The sequence below is a fragment of the Salvelinus fontinalis genome, chromosome 5 (assembly GCF_029448725.1).
Source record: "Salvelinus fontinalis isolate EN_2023a chromosome 5, ASM2944872v1, whole genome shotgun sequence".
Taxonomy (NCBI): domain Eukaryota; kingdom Metazoa; phylum Chordata; class Actinopteri; order Salmoniformes; family Salmonidae; genus Salvelinus; species Salvelinus fontinalis.
In genome coordinates this window covers 4,270,956-4,286,334 of record NC_074669.1, presented here as the reverse complement: position 1 = coordinate 4,286,334, position 15,379 = coordinate 4,270,956, and the positions used below count along the sequence as shown (strand labels likewise).

At 44.5% G+C, this 15,379-nt stretch overlaps 1 protein-coding gene across 2 annotated transcripts in view; it reads right to left on the bottom strand.

Annotated features, from left to right (window-relative positions):
- Nucleotides 1-15,379, bottom strand: part of LOC129854930 (zinc finger protein 609-like) — a 211,010-nt gene that overhangs the window by 142,410 nt on the left and 53,221 nt on the right. For both annotated transcript variants that reach the window (XM_055922116.1, XM_055922117.1), the window contains exon 2: nucleotides 7,141-8,007. In XM_055922116.1, coding sequence (XP_055778091.1) covers nucleotides 7,141-7,875 — 735 coding nt within the window. In that variant the 5' untranslated portion in view covers nucleotides 7,876-8,007. The remainder of the gene's footprint in view (nucleotides 1-7,140; nucleotides 8,008-15,379) is intronic.

The following is a 15,379-nucleotide window of genomic DNA, read 5'->3' as shown; positions in this document are numbered from 1 at the left end:
CCTGGATTTTAGGTCCTGTGTAGTCCCAGTGGCACAGAGAGCGCTGGAGCCTGCCATTTCACAAGCACTGCTCACCACCCAGACACATTCCCCACAGAATACGAGAGAGATCCAAAAATACCTATTAATGAAAAGCACTGCTCTATCAATCTAACTACCAAACTTCACTGCCGAGGGAGGAATGTTAGACCGCTTTAAACCCCCCGAGCACCAAGCACTTTCTCTACAGTAGAATTCATTGAACTCAGACAAGGTTGCAGTAACTGGCAGTGAAGAAAGTGCCTCGTGCCGATTCAAAATGAAAAGAGGGATGAATTTAGCTGAGCAATTACATAAACCTCTTGCATTGCTAATTAATTAGGAGGCATGTGTAACAGTAGGTCCTGTAAAAATCTGTATTTTTTTTATTATTATTATTATTATTTTTTTTAAATGTGCCTGCTTCCATTCATTTTTTTCCTCAAATACAATTTCTCTGTTTTTTCAGGTTACTCTAATTAAAAAAATCAAAAAATGTATCAAAAAAATTAAATAAGATAAAGAGTAAACATTTACGCGCACTGCACACAAATCACATACAGGAGAATTCCTGTGACGTTTTAGAAAGTTGCAGAAAATACCGACTCACTGAAGCGTTTTATCATATCCCGTGTGGCTCAGTTGGCTTGTGGTCCCGTGTGGCTCAGTTGGTAGAGCATGGCGCTTGCAACGCCAGGGTTGTGGGTTCAATTCCCATGCGGGGACCAGGGTTCAATTCCCACGGGGGGACCAGGATGAATATGTATGAACTTTCCAATTTGTAAGTCGCTCTGGATAAGAGCGTCTGCTAAATGACTTAAATGTAATGTAAATCATATGATAAACTAGCAAATTAATATTTAAAGTTCAATATGGTTTTTGAATATTGTTGAATTTGGTTTTATCTGCCCACGGGCCGCGGTGTATTTTAAAGTACCTGTTTAGAGCATTGTGCAAGCAGATACAGACCTTTTTGCAGACCCATCTGTGGTAGAATGACCTTTTTGCAGACCCATCTGTTGTAGAATTACCTTTATGCAGACCCATCTGTGGTAGAATAACCTTTTTGCAGACCCATCTGTGGTAGAATTACCTTTTTGCAGACCCATCTGTGGTAGAATTACCTTTTTGCAGACCCATCTGTGGTCGCTCTGGATAAGAGCGTCTGCTAAATGACTTAAATGTAAATGTAAATGTAAATGTAAATGTAGAATTACCTTTTTGTGGCAGACATTTTTGCAGCAGGACGCTTAGTAGGGAAAAGTTTGTAACCGTAAGTTTGTAAAAACTATGTAAGCGATGAGGTTTTTAGGACAGCCCATATTATCTTAAGAGATGGGACGGACTGTAAACAACGAGGAGACATTAAAAATAATGTCCAAAAGCATATTAAATAATTTCCAAAAGTGGATTACGGGGGATTTTTACAAAGAGAGAGTCTCATTCACCTCAAGTAATTCCATCGCTGACAAAAGTAGAAACATGCAATCATCACTGAGGTTAATGCCTGTACAGGGCACTGCAAATTCCCTGTGTTGTCCAAACATGACAGATGCATGTGAAGATCATGACAGTGGCACATGAAGGTCATGACAGTAGCACGCGAAGATCATGACAGTAGCACGTGAAGGTCATGACAGTAGCACGTGAAGATCATGACAGTAGCATGTGAAGGTCATGACAGTAGCATGTGAAGGCCATGACAGTAGCATGTGAAGGTCATGACAGTAGCATGTGAAGGTCATGACAGTAGCACGTGAAAGTCATGACAGTAGCACGTGAAGATCATGACAGTAGCATGTGAAGCGCATGACAGTAGCATGTGAAGAACATGACAGTAGCATGTGAAGGTCATGCCAGTAGAATGTGAAGGTCATGCCAGTAGAATGTGAATGTCATGACAGTAGCATGTGAAGGTCATGACAGTAGCATGTAAAAGTCATGACAGTAGCATGTGAAAGTCATGACAGTAGCATGTGAAGGTCATGACAGTAGCATGTGAAGGTCATGACAGTAGCATGTGAAGGTCATGACAGTAGCATGTGAAGGTCGTGACAGTAGCATGGGCGCTGACGACTACATAATGTCAGAAATGGCTCATTGATCAGACATCGAAGGCACAGGATGACACAGGATGATACTATGAGAACGGGGAGAAGGGGCTGTAGGATTTCTGCCAATACATGGATTTGTCAAAGTAGTCACTGCTATGTTCTTAGCTTTAAATTTTAGGTCAACCAAGACTTTAAAATGTGTCTAAACAAATGACCCTCGACCCTTTATCTCTAGAGGGTCGACGAGATATCTTGTCCCTTTGTCACAGGATTTCCTGTCCTGCTGGCATGACCCTCACAGAGGGCGTCTACTACTTCCACTCCTCCTTCCCTGCTCAAGACAGCGAGTTGAACTGAATGCCTCCTTCCATTAGATGATAGAGGTCAAATACGGAGCAAGATGACACACGAAACCTCCCGCCACAGAGTTCAGAGCCTGAGGTAGCAGTCCCAAAGCTCCAAAGATAAGTAGAAAAACCTCTCAGTGGGATGCAGATGGCCTCTTCAATACAGCGGAAGCAGAAAACCCTCTCAGTGGGATACGGATGGCCTCTTCAATACAGCAGGAAGTAGAAACCCTCTCAGTGGGATGCGGATGGCCTCTTCAATACAGCGGAAGTAGAAAACCCTCTCAGTGGGATACGGATGGCCTCTTCAATACAGCAGGAAGTAGAAAACCTCTCAGTGGGATACGGATGGCCTCTTCAATACAGCGGAAGTAGAAAACCCTCTCAGTGGGATACGGATGGCCTCTTCAATACAGCGGAAGTAGAAAAACCTCTCAGTGGGATACGGATGGCCTCTTCAATACAGCAGGAAGTAGAAAACCCTCTCAGTGGGATACGGATGGCCTCTTCAATACAGCGGAAGTAGAAAACCCTCTCAGTGGGATACGGATGGCCTCTTCAATACAGCGGAAGCAGAAAAACCTCTCAGTGGGATGCAGATGGCCTCTTCAATACAGCGGAAGTAGAAAACCCTCTCAGTGGGATACGGATGGCCTCTTCAATACAGCGGAAGTAGAAAACCCTCTCAGTGGGATACGGATGGCCTCTTCAATACAGCGGAAGCAGAAAAACCTCTCAGTGGGATGCAGATGGCCTCTTCAATACAGCGGAAGTAGAAAACCCTCTCAGTGGGATACGGATGGCCTCTTCAATACAGCGGAAGCAGAAAAACCTCTCAGTGGGATGCAGATGGCCTCTTCAATACAGCGGAAGTAGAAAACCCTCTCAGTGGGATACGGATGGCCTCTTCAATACAGCGGAAGTAGAAAAACCTCTCAGTGGGATACGGATGGCCTCTTCAATACAGCGGAAGTAGAAAAACCTCTCAGTGGGATACGGATGGCCTCTTCAATACAGCGGAAGTAGAAAACCCTCTCAGTGGGATACGGATGGCCTCTTCAATACAGCAGGAAGTAGAAAACCCTCTCAGTGGGATACGGATGGCCTCTTCAATACAGCGGAAGCAGAAAAACCTCTCAGTGGGATGCAGATGGCCTCTTCAATACAGCGGAAGTAGAAAACCCTCTCAGTGGGATACGGATGGCCTCTTCAATACAGCGGAAGCAGAAAAACCTCTCAGTGGGATGCAGATGGCCTCTTCAATACAGCGGAAGTAGAAAACCCTCTCAGTGGGATACGGATGGCCTCTTCAATACAGCGGAAGTAGAAAACCCTCTCAGTGGGATACGGATGGCCTCTTCAATACAGCGGAAGTAGAAAAACCTCTCAGTGGGATACGGATGGCCTCTTCAATACAGCGGAAGTAGAAAACCCTCTCAGTGGGATACGGATGGCCTCTTCAATACAGCGGAAGTAGAAAACCCTCTCAGTGGGATACGGATGGCCTCTTCAATACAGCGGAAGTAGAAAAACCTCTCAGTGGGATACGGATGGCCTCTTCAATACAGCGGAAGTAGAAAACCCTCTCAGTGGGATACGGATGGCCTCTTCAATACAGCAGGAAGTAGAAAACCCTCTCAGTGGGATGCAGATGGCCTCTTCAATACAGCGGAAGTAGAAAAACCTCTCAGTGGGATGCGGATGGCCTCTTCAATACAGCGGAAGTAGAAAACCCTCTCAGTGGGATGCAGATGGCCTCTTCAATACAGCGGAAGTAGAAAAACCTCTCAGTGGGATACGGATGGCCTCTTCAATACAGCGGAAGTAGAAAACCCTCTCAGTGGGATGCAGATGGCCTCTTCAATACAGCGGAAGTAGAAAACCCTCTCAGTGGGATGCAGATGGCCTCTTCAATACAGCGGAAGTAGAAAACCCTCTCAGTGGGATGCAGATGGCCTCTTCAATACAGCGGAAGTAGAAAACCCTCTCAGTGGGATGCAGATGGCCTCTTCAATACAGCGGAAGTAGAAAACCCTCTCAGTGGGATGCAGATGGCCTCTTCAATACAGTGGAAGTAGAAAACCCTCTCAGTGGGATGCAGATGGCCTCTTCAATACAGCGGAAGTAGAAAACCCTCTCAGTGGGATGCAGATGGCCTCTTCAATACAGTGGAAGTAGAAAACCCTCTCAGTGGGATGCAGATGGCCTCTTCAATACAGTGGAAGTAGAAAACCCTCTCAGTGGGATGCAGATGGCCTCTTCAATACAGCGGAAGTAGAAAAACCTCTCAGTGGGATGCGGATGGCCTCTTCAATACAGCGGAAGTAGAAAACCCTCTCAGTGGGATGCAGATGGCCTCTTCAATACAGCGGAAGTAGAAAAACCTCTCAGTGGGATACGGATGGCCTCTTCAATACAGCGGAAGTAGAAAACCCTCTCAGTGGGATGCAGATGGCCTCTTCAATACAGCGGAAGTAGAAAACCCTCTCAGTGGGATGCAGATGGCCTCTTCAATACAGCGGAAGTAGAAAACCCTCTCAGTGGGATGCAGATGGCCTCTTCAATACAGCGGAAGTAGAAAACCCTCTCAGTGGGATGCAGATGGCCTCTTCAATACAGCGGAAGTAGAAAACCCTCTCAGTGGGATGCAGATGGCCTCTTCAATACAGTGGAAGTAGAAAACCCTCTCAGTGGGATGCAGATGGCCTCTTCAATACAGCGGAAGTAGAAAACCCTCTCAGTGGGATGCAGATGGCCTCTTCAATACAGTGGAAGTAGAAAACCCTCTCAGTGGGATGCAGATGGCCTCTTCAATACAGTGGAAGTAGAAAACCCTCTCAGTGGGATGCAGATGGCCTCTTCAATACAGCGGAAGCAGAAAAACCTCTCAGTGGAGTGTTCCATCCAATTGGCAACCGATTTTAATGTGAATATTCTACAATTCGTATAAAGAAAATATGCACCTTTTCCCACCTGTGGACTTGATGCGGATAAAAGTCAGTGCGTGATGACATAGTACACACAAAAATGTACTTTTTTTCGCTTTTGTTTTCATGTACTGAATAAACATCTAAAGTTGAACTCTACTGATAGGTTTGTCACAAACTGTTGTGTTAAATAGGGAATGTGCCTCCTCTGGTCTTGGTGCCTAAACTCTAAGCCAACAACTGGCAGATACAGTGCAGGCAGGCTAGTCTACATGATGAGATTATTATGGTTAAGAGACAGAATGTTAGTTTGTGAAAACGTCAGCCAAGCATCGATGATCATGTCACCAGAATAAGACCCTGGTTATTTATTGGAAAGGAGCATCAAGCTCATCATCATCTTGCTCTTTCACCTCCCTGTGAAGTTCATCATCATTTATTTCATCTGTAGCCTAATAAACTGTATGTTTCTGGATGAGTCGTAGTGAGAGGACAGCGCAACATGTCATCACGTGACTCCATATCATCAGTTTACTTCAATATTATTATTACAACAATATTTGTGCATAAAGGCGTTTTCACCATCATTTCTCACGTAATACATTTTACAGACAAAAACAAAAGATCCCTCCATGTCGAACTAACAAATAATCTGTCGGCATTTATAAAATTATACTGAAACTTCCTGTTTCCATCACAGCTGTCATTCGTTTTTAAATGTATTTTTAATATGTTATGACTGAACTAAGACTAAGTGGGATCCGGATGGACTCTTAATTACAGTAGAAGTAGCTATCACACAGCTCAAAGTGACAACCTTTGATACCTTCTCCCGTCGATCCACCAAGTGCCATCCGATGGACACTTTAAAAAGCATACTCTCGTCATGACTTGGAGATGGGTAGCCAGTAATTATGTCTAATGGGTAACTTTAGCCTGAAAGTGTGCCCCCCCCCCCCCCCCCCCCCCCCGACCCCCCGCTGACTAAGTGCAAGGCTGGAAAAAGCGGATCTGTTGCCAGGACAAGACATCGGACACTACCCCTGGAGCTTCACTTTAGTCTCAGCGCCTGGCGGTGACATACGGCCGACGGGTGGAACTGATCTCCTGGTGCAAAGCCTCTTCACGAGATGGCTTTACAAAACCCTCCAGGGACCTTGTCAGGAACCTTATCAGAGAACTGCGGAACCCTGGCTTCTCACATCTCTGACATCTGGCACCCTGAAGCCTTCCACCCCCTCGCTATGTCCACAAGCAACCCATAGCCTTGTAAAAACAAGTCTGCCAATTTGAGTGCCTGAGAACACCAGGTTTGCAAATCCTAATGGCAGTGAAGGGCCTGAGCAGTAACCCATTGCTGAAATGACTAGCAAACAGAGGACAGGAATCTATGGTATGTAGTGCTACAGACTGATGCCAATGTTGTGTCTTGCGGAACATAATTCACTTTTTTCTGGGCTACGGGGTGTGTACAGCAGCGTAAAAGTCCCCTGAGGAGGAGACATTAGCGCTAAGATGGAGCCCCATGCACTGCTTAACACCCATCAAATTCAGTGATTACATGAGAGGTTTCGAGACAGCACAAAGCTCTTATCCCCCCACACAGAGAACTAGATTACGTCTGTTGCTCACTCCACTTGAAAGCAAAGTGCTACATTAAAATCTCCTAAATCACTTGGTCACGATGAGCTAGACATACTAATACTCCAGCAGCAAACAAACATCTGCCATCGTTCAAATCAGTTGATTAGCAGCCAAACGCAAAACGAAGACATGAGACGGCTTGTTTCGTACCTTTTCACTTGTCATTTTCTTCAGGTTTCTGCATTCGCCGTTGTCCATCTCCTCTGGCTCACTTCTAATGGCTAACGGTGGTACAACAATCCGTGTGGAATCCAGGGCGATATTCCCAAGTTGCTCAGTCACAGCCAAGTCTGTATTTTGCGTACCCTCAAATGGAACGCCACGACATGCCAAAGGCAAAACTAGGGCACCTACATCCTTCTCAGTAGTAGCCACAAATTCACTTCTCTCCTTCTTAGTTTTCCCAGAACCACCCTCTTTGTCTTTCTTTCCACCAGGAACATTCCGGGAGGCTTTGCTGCTCTTCTCGACACCCTTTCCAGAGTTGGTGTTTGCCGTGGAACCTGTACCAATGGCGGATCCTGTGACCTCACCCTGGGTTCGCACCTGGGCCTCTTTCTTGGCCCCGTCTGAGGCCAAGGCCTTGCCACTGTCCTTTGAGCTCTTACTACGCTTTGATTTGGGTTTACTCTCTTTGCCTTGAGCAGCGGGTACGGGGCTAACAAATGTAATGTTGTCCGGTAGAGCTGCTACAGCGCTGGGAGGGGCAGCCATGCCCCCACCGTCTTTAGTACCAGACATCTCAAGTTTGTCCTTTTCTAGGTCTGCGTCAAGGTCAATGATCAGATTGCCAACACCTATATCCCATTCGTCGCCGCTGTCATAAGTGTCCACTGCATTAGAGTCCACACCTTTCCCGCCTGCAGTGCCACTGCTTAGGGACATCTTAGTGCCAGCGGCCCAGGCGCGCCACAGCTAAGTCTGACCTTCTCAGACCACTGGAGGCAGTGGGAGAAGGCTTACAGCAGCTTTAGGGTCTTCTCCGTATCCCCTTCCCAGTAACCCACATTGTTTGCTCTGTAAAGAGAGGAAGAGAAAATGTGTGAAAAGTACGCAGTCAAAATTCAAGCTCTAACATTCCAAGATAAACTATAATGAGATCATCAGATATTCGAATCTTGTAACACACAGGAAGGTCTGGCAGGCAAGACGGTATCCACTTTCATAAAGTATTGTAAACCTACAAAGCACTTTCAGACAATGTGTACAAATAATTATTCCTAAACAGGTGCCTGAGGGAAAGTCCTTCTGGCAATGTTTTGTCTCGTTGATCTAATGTGTAGTCTCTGTAGCTCGTTGATCTAATGTGTAGTCTCTGTAGCTCGTTGATCTAATGTGTAGTCTCTGTAGCTCGTTGACCTAATGTGTAGTCTCTGTAGCTCGTTGATCTAATGTGTAGTCTCTGTAGCTCGTTGATCTAATGTGTAGTCTCTGTAGCTCGTTGACCTAATGTGTAGTCTCTGTAGCTCGTTGACCTAATGTGTAGTCTCTGTAGCTCGTTGACCTAATGTGTAGTCTCTGTAGCTCGTTGACCTAATGTGTAGTCTCTGTAGCTCGTTGACCTAATGTGTAGTCTCTGTAGCTCGTTGACCTAATGTGTAGTCTCTGTAGCTCGTTGACCTAATGTGTAGTCTCTGTAGCTCGTTGACCTAATGTGTAGTCTCTGTAGCTCGTTGACCTAATGTGTAGTCTCTGTAGCTCGTTGACCTAATGTGTAGTCTCTGTAGCTCGTTGACCTAATGTGTAGTCTCTGTAGCTCGTTGACCTAATGTGTAGTCTCGTTGATCTAATCTGTAGTCTCTGTAGCTTGCTGACCTAATGTGTAGTCTCATTGATCTAATGTGTAGTCTCTGTAGCTCGTTGACCTAAAGTGTAGTCTCGTTGACCTAAAGTGTAGTCTCGTTGACCTAAAGTGTAGTCTCGTTGATCTAATCTGTAGTCTCTGTAGCTCGTTGACCTAATGTGTAGTCTCGTTGATCTAATCTGTAGTCTCTGTAGCTCGTTGACCTAATGTGTAGTCTCGTTGACCTAATGTGTAGTCTCTGTAGCTCATTGACCTAATGTGTAGTCTCGTTGATCTAATGTGTAGTCTCGTTGATCTAATGTGTAGTGTGTATTTGACCTAATTTGAAGGTGCAATAGCTTTGCATATCATAAACTGTACCATTCCTGAAAACAATAACCAAGCTTCCTCGATGCACTCTCAAGTTCAGGGAGAAAGCAGCCTTTAGGTTTACAAGGCACATGGCGGCTTTGCCAGGGAGGGTGAGGTTTCTGCAAAACACCAAACACATATGGAGTCCATTTCCTCTTTTACCAGCAGGTTGACGTCAGGCAGGACTAAAGAGACCTCTGAAATCATCAAAGCCACAAAGCCTTCCCCAGAGATCAAGCTCCAGGCTCCTCCCTCACCGGATATTTAGTCTAATTAACACCATGACATATCAATCCACTGCAGTCAACAAAAGCACCAAAACAAGGTTGACTTCTACTGCCGGCATCAAAGCCCACTTACCCACTTTGCTCTATATAAACTAATGGGGGAGAAGAAAAAAACCAGTGTCAGCATTAATGATCTGTAATGAAGGTCTTGATGAAGCAACCATGATCTTATTAGGCTACCTCTCCGCTGTGAGACGTTTAATACGACATACAAATAGATTAGCATTCATAAAATCAGTGGGGGTGGGAGGACCTGACTAAACAAAAAGACACTTAGGCCTAAGTTCTGGTTCATCTTAGCCAGCCTGTACGATCAAGCGGACCAAAATGTAAGGCAAAAAGAGACTCTCTAGCAATGGCCTTCTTCTTAACCTGTTTGTTCTGAGTTATTGGTATTCCCCACACAAGCATATTTTTTTTTTTACACGTGACAGACCAATAAAGAGTGAAACAAGACCCAGGCATTTTATGGGCCCCGACACACATTGCCTCCATTGAGGCAGATCACAGCCCTTTGCCTCCATTGAGGCAGATCACAGCCCTTTGCCTCCATTGAGGCAGATCACAGCCCTTTGCCTCCATTGAGGCAGATCACAGCCCTTTGCCTCCATTGAGGCAGATCACAGCCCTTTGCCTCCGTTGAGGCAGATCACAGCCCTTTGCCTCCATTGAGGCAGATCACAGCCCTTTGCCTCCATTGAGGCAGATCACAGCCCTTTGCCACTTTTGATTTCCTAACACTAGGTCAAAAACAACTCGTGTGCCGGAAGAGGAGCTTCTCCTTCACAAGCCCTCTTTTCAAGGCACTTATCATATGAATGCCTTGGCGGAACCCTTTTGCTCCTTCATGACAATGGAAGGCTAATTCACACACACACACACACACACACACACACACACACACACACACACACACACACACACACACACACACACACAGAAAGAAAGAGCGTGATGCACTCGAGATGTTTGCATAGTCTGAGATGCATGACACGTCCCATAAACAAAGTACATTACCATTTTAGATACTCTGCTTTGGCATTATTCTAGAAATGGAAAGGTAAATAACAACAAAAATGTAACTTTACAACAAACAAAATCTTCCCTTCACAGGAAACAGGATATAGCCAGTGGATTAGCCACAGTTTTCAGCATTGGCTCCTTCCTTGCTCTAGCTACTATAGCTCTGGCTGTGTTGCAGTGTTCTGTTGAACTCTCGACATGCTCGGCCAGCAGCAGGGTAAAATTCTACGTCTGCGTTTGATTGGTTGTGAAGCCAGATGGTCAGACAGGGGGTGGGGGGGGGATAAATAAATAAATAAAAATAACTCTTTAGTAGTCTGGTCTAATCCTTTAGTCACAGGGCTTGAGCCTGCTGAGAGGGGCAAGCATTCCCGTCAAATACAATCCCAACTAGAAAACTTGAGGCCACAGAACCAGGAAGAATCCAGTCCTACATACTGCAAAAATGGATGGGTTCTACCTGATAAACACTTAGGCTGTCTGACTATCAATCTGCTGCTACTCTCTGTTCATCATATATTCATAGTCACTTTAACCATATCTACATGTACATACTACCTCAATCAGCCTGACTAACCGGTGTCTGTATGTAGCCTCGCTACTTTTATAGCCTCGCTACTTACTGTATATAGCCTGTCTTTTTACTGTTGTTTTATTCCTTTACCTACCTATTGTTCATCCAATACCTTATTTTGCACTATTGGTTAGAGCCTGTAAGTAAGCAATTCACTGTAAGGTCTATCTATACCTGTTGTATTCGGCGCATGTGACAAATAAACTTTAATTTGATTTGATCAATCTGCGATTTTAAGAACTCTATCCTGCAATGTCAGGGAAAGACCGTGTTGAAAAGACACCATAGAATCTAATAAGACTTTTTGTGCTGCTTGAAATGACAGTTGATGATTCTAAGGCAAGCAGGATGCCAGAGCTATTCTGAGAACTGCCTTTCTGGTGAACTGTCTCTAATTCCACACTTAATTAAACGAACCGAAGTCGGAGGATTTCAGCAGGATGAGACGTGATTACAAAATGTCCACTCGCTGCTCTGCTGTCTTTTCATTGTCCTTCAGTAACACCCTTCTTATATGGTACTTGTTCCAAAAGAATCTGGGCAGGTCCATGGCAGAGTGACGTCAAGACTCAGATGTTTCACTTTAAAATGTATGATAAACAAAAGCCAATCACTGCAAAGGTATACAAGCCATACAACTCAATGCACAAGGACTAATTAATTTCCACAGAAAATATTACAAAACCACATTTATATTCAACAAAAATATAAACGCAACATGTACAGTGTTGGTCCCATGTTTCATGAGTTGAAATAAAAGATCCCAGAAATGTTCCATACGCACAAAAAGCTTATTTCTCTCAAATCTGGTGCACAACACCAGTCTGGACGTCAACAGTGAAGAGGCGACTCCGGGATGCTGGCCTTCTAGACAGAGTTGCAAAGAAAAAGCCATATCTCAGACTGGCCAATAAAAAGATAAGATTAAGATGGGCAAAAGAACACAGACGCTGCACAGAGGAACTCTGCCTAGAAGGCCAGCATCCCGGAGTCGCCTCTTCACTGTTGACGTTGAGACTGGTGTTTTTCAGGTACCATTTAATGACGCTGTCAGTTGAGGACTTGTGAGGCGTCTGTTTCTCAAACTAGACACCCTAATGTACTTGTCCTCTTGCTCAGTTGTGCACCGGGGCCTCCCACTCCTCTTTCTATTCTGGTTAGAGCCAGTTTGCGCTGTTCTGTGAAGGGAGTAGTACACAGCATTGTACGAGATCTTCCGTTTCTTGGCAATTTCTCGCATGGAAGCCTTCATTTCTCAGAACAAGAATAGACTGACGAGTTTCAGAGAAAGTACTTTGTTTCTGGCCATATTGAGTCTGTAATCGAACCCACAAATGCTGATGCTCCAGATACTCAACTAGTCTAAAGAAGGCCAGTTTAATTGCTTCTTTAATCAGCACAACAGTTTTCAGCTGTACTAACATAATTGCAAAAGGGTTTTCTAATGATCAATTAGCCTTTTAAAATTATACATTTGGATTAGCTAACACAACGTGCCATTGGAACACAGGAGTGATGGTTGCTGATAAATGGGCCTCTGTACACCTATGTAGATATTCCATTAAAAATCTGCCGTTTCAAGCTACAATAGTCATTTACGACATTAGCAATGTCTACACTGTATTTCTGATCAATTTGAAGTTATTTTAATGTTTTTGAAAAAAAAGTGATTTTCTTTCAAAAACAATGACATTTTCTAAGTGAACCCAAACTAGAGTATCTACTTTTTTTATACACACACACACACACACACACACACACACACACACACACACACACACACACACACACACACACACACACACACACACACACACACACACACACACACACACACACACACACACACACACACACACACACACACACACACACACAAAATCAGTCAAAAGTTTGGACACACTGTATTCCCAATCTGGCTCTCATACCATCACGGTCACCTAATCATCCCCAGCTTACAATTGGCTCATTCATCCCCCCTCTCCCCTGTAACTATTCCCCAGGTCGTTGCTGTAAATGGGAATGTGTTCTCAGTCAACTTACCTGGTAAAATAAGGGTTATAAAAAAGGGGGGTTCCTTTTTTTTTACTATTTTCTACATTGCAGAATAATAGTAAAGACATCAAAACTATGAAATAACGCACATGGAATCATGTGACTAAAAAAGTAGCCACCTTCAGCCTTAATGACAGCTTTGCACACTCTTGGCATTCTCTCAACCAGCTTCATGAGGAATGCTTTTTCAACAGTCTTGAAGGAGTTCCCACATATGCTGAGCACTTGTTGGCTGCTTTTCCTTCACTCCGCGGTCCAACTCATCCCAAACCATCTCAATTGGGTAGAGGTCGGGTGATTGGGGAGGCCAGGTCATCTGATACAGCACTCCATCACTCTCCTTCTTGCAAATAACCCTTACACAGCCTGAAGGTGTGTTGGGTCATTGTCCTGTTGAAAAACAAATAATAGTCCCACTAAGCGCAAACCAGATGGGATGGTCGCTGCAGAATGCTGTGGTAGCCATGCTGGGTCAGTGTGCTTTGAATTCTAAATAAACCCCTGACAGTGTCACCAGCAAAACACCCCCACACCACCACCTCCATGCTTCACGGTGGGAACCACACATACAGAGATCATCTGTTCACCTACTCTGCGTCTCACAAAGACAAGATCTCAAATTTGGACTCATCAGACCAAAGGACAGATTTCCACCAGTCCAATGTCCATTGCTCATGTTTCTTGGGCCAAGCAAGTCTTCTTATTATTGGTGTCCTTTAGTATCCGTTTCTTTGCAGCAATTCGACCATGAAGGTCTGATTCACACAGTCTCCTCTGAACAGTTGCTGTTGAGATGTGTCTGTTACTTTGGGCTGCAATTTCTGATGCTGGTAACTCTAATGAACTTATCCTCTGAAGCAGAGGTAACTCTGGGTCTTCTTTTCCTGTGGCGGTCCTCATGAGAGCCAGTTTCATCATAGCGCTTGACGGTTTTTGTGACTGCACTTCAAGAAACGTTCAAAGTTCTTGAAATGTTCATGATTGACTGGCTTTCATGTCTTAAAAGTAATGATGGACTATCGTTTCTCTTTGATTATTTGAGCTGTTCTTGCCATAATATGGAGTTGGTCTTTTACTAAATAGGGCTATCTTCTGTATACCAACCCTACCTCGTCACAACTGATTGGCACAAACGCATTCACTTTTAACAAGGCACACCAGTTAATTGAAATGCATTCCAGCTGAATACTTCATGAAGCTGGTTGAGAGAATTCCAAGAGTGTGCAAAGCTGTCAACAAGGCAAAGGGTGGCTACTTTGAATAATCTCAAATATAAAATATATATTTGTTTAACACTTTTTTGGTTACTTCATGATTCCATATGTGTTATTTCATAGTTTTGATGTCTTCACTATTATTCTACAATGTAGAAATAAAGTAAAAATAGGCCTCCCGGGTGGCGCAGTGGTCTAGGGCACTGCATCGCAGTGCTAGCTGCGCCACCAGAGTCTCTGGGTTCGCGCCCAGGCTCTGTTGCAGCCGGCCGCGACCGGGAGGTCCGTGGGCCGACGCACAATTGGGCTAGCGCCGTCCGGGTTAGGGAGGGTTTGGCCGGTAGGGATATCCTTGTCTCATCACGCTCCAGCGACTCCTGTGGCGGGCCGGGCGCAGTGCGCGCTAACCAAGGGGGCCAGGTGCACGGTGTTTCCTCCGACACATTGGTGCGGCTGGCTTCCGGGTTGGAGGCACGCTGTGTTAAAGAAGCAGTGCGGCTTGGTTGGGTTGTGCTTCGGAGGACGCGTGGCTTTCGACCTTCGTCTCTCCCGAGCCTGTATGGGAGTTGTAGCGATGAGACAAGATAGTAATTACTAGCGATTGGATACCACAAAAATTGGGGAGAAAAGGGGATAAATTTATAAAAATAAAAAATAAAAAAATAAAGTAAAAATAAAGAAAAATCCTGGAATGAGTAGGTGTCCAAACTTTTGACTGGCACCGTATATAGTGTATATTTACGTTGTATCATACATGATGAATTCAAAAAATTAAATCATTATTACTCCTTGTTAGAAAAATTTTGGTCCAAATCGAATCTTAGGTACTATATTTATTGAATAGTACATGAATCCTATAAAATAAAATGGCCAATTTGGGTGCTAACAATTAGCTTAATTTCTCAGAGATCAAATGATATTGTAACAATAATATTGCAGGAATTGTATCCGTTTCTAACAACAGAAAGGAATTCAGAACAACCTGGGTTTCCATCGTCTTTCTGGTGCTTTCTGGAGGTGGAACGACCAAGACTCCTGTTTTCAGAACAACCTGGGTTTCCATCGTCTTTCTGGTGCTTTC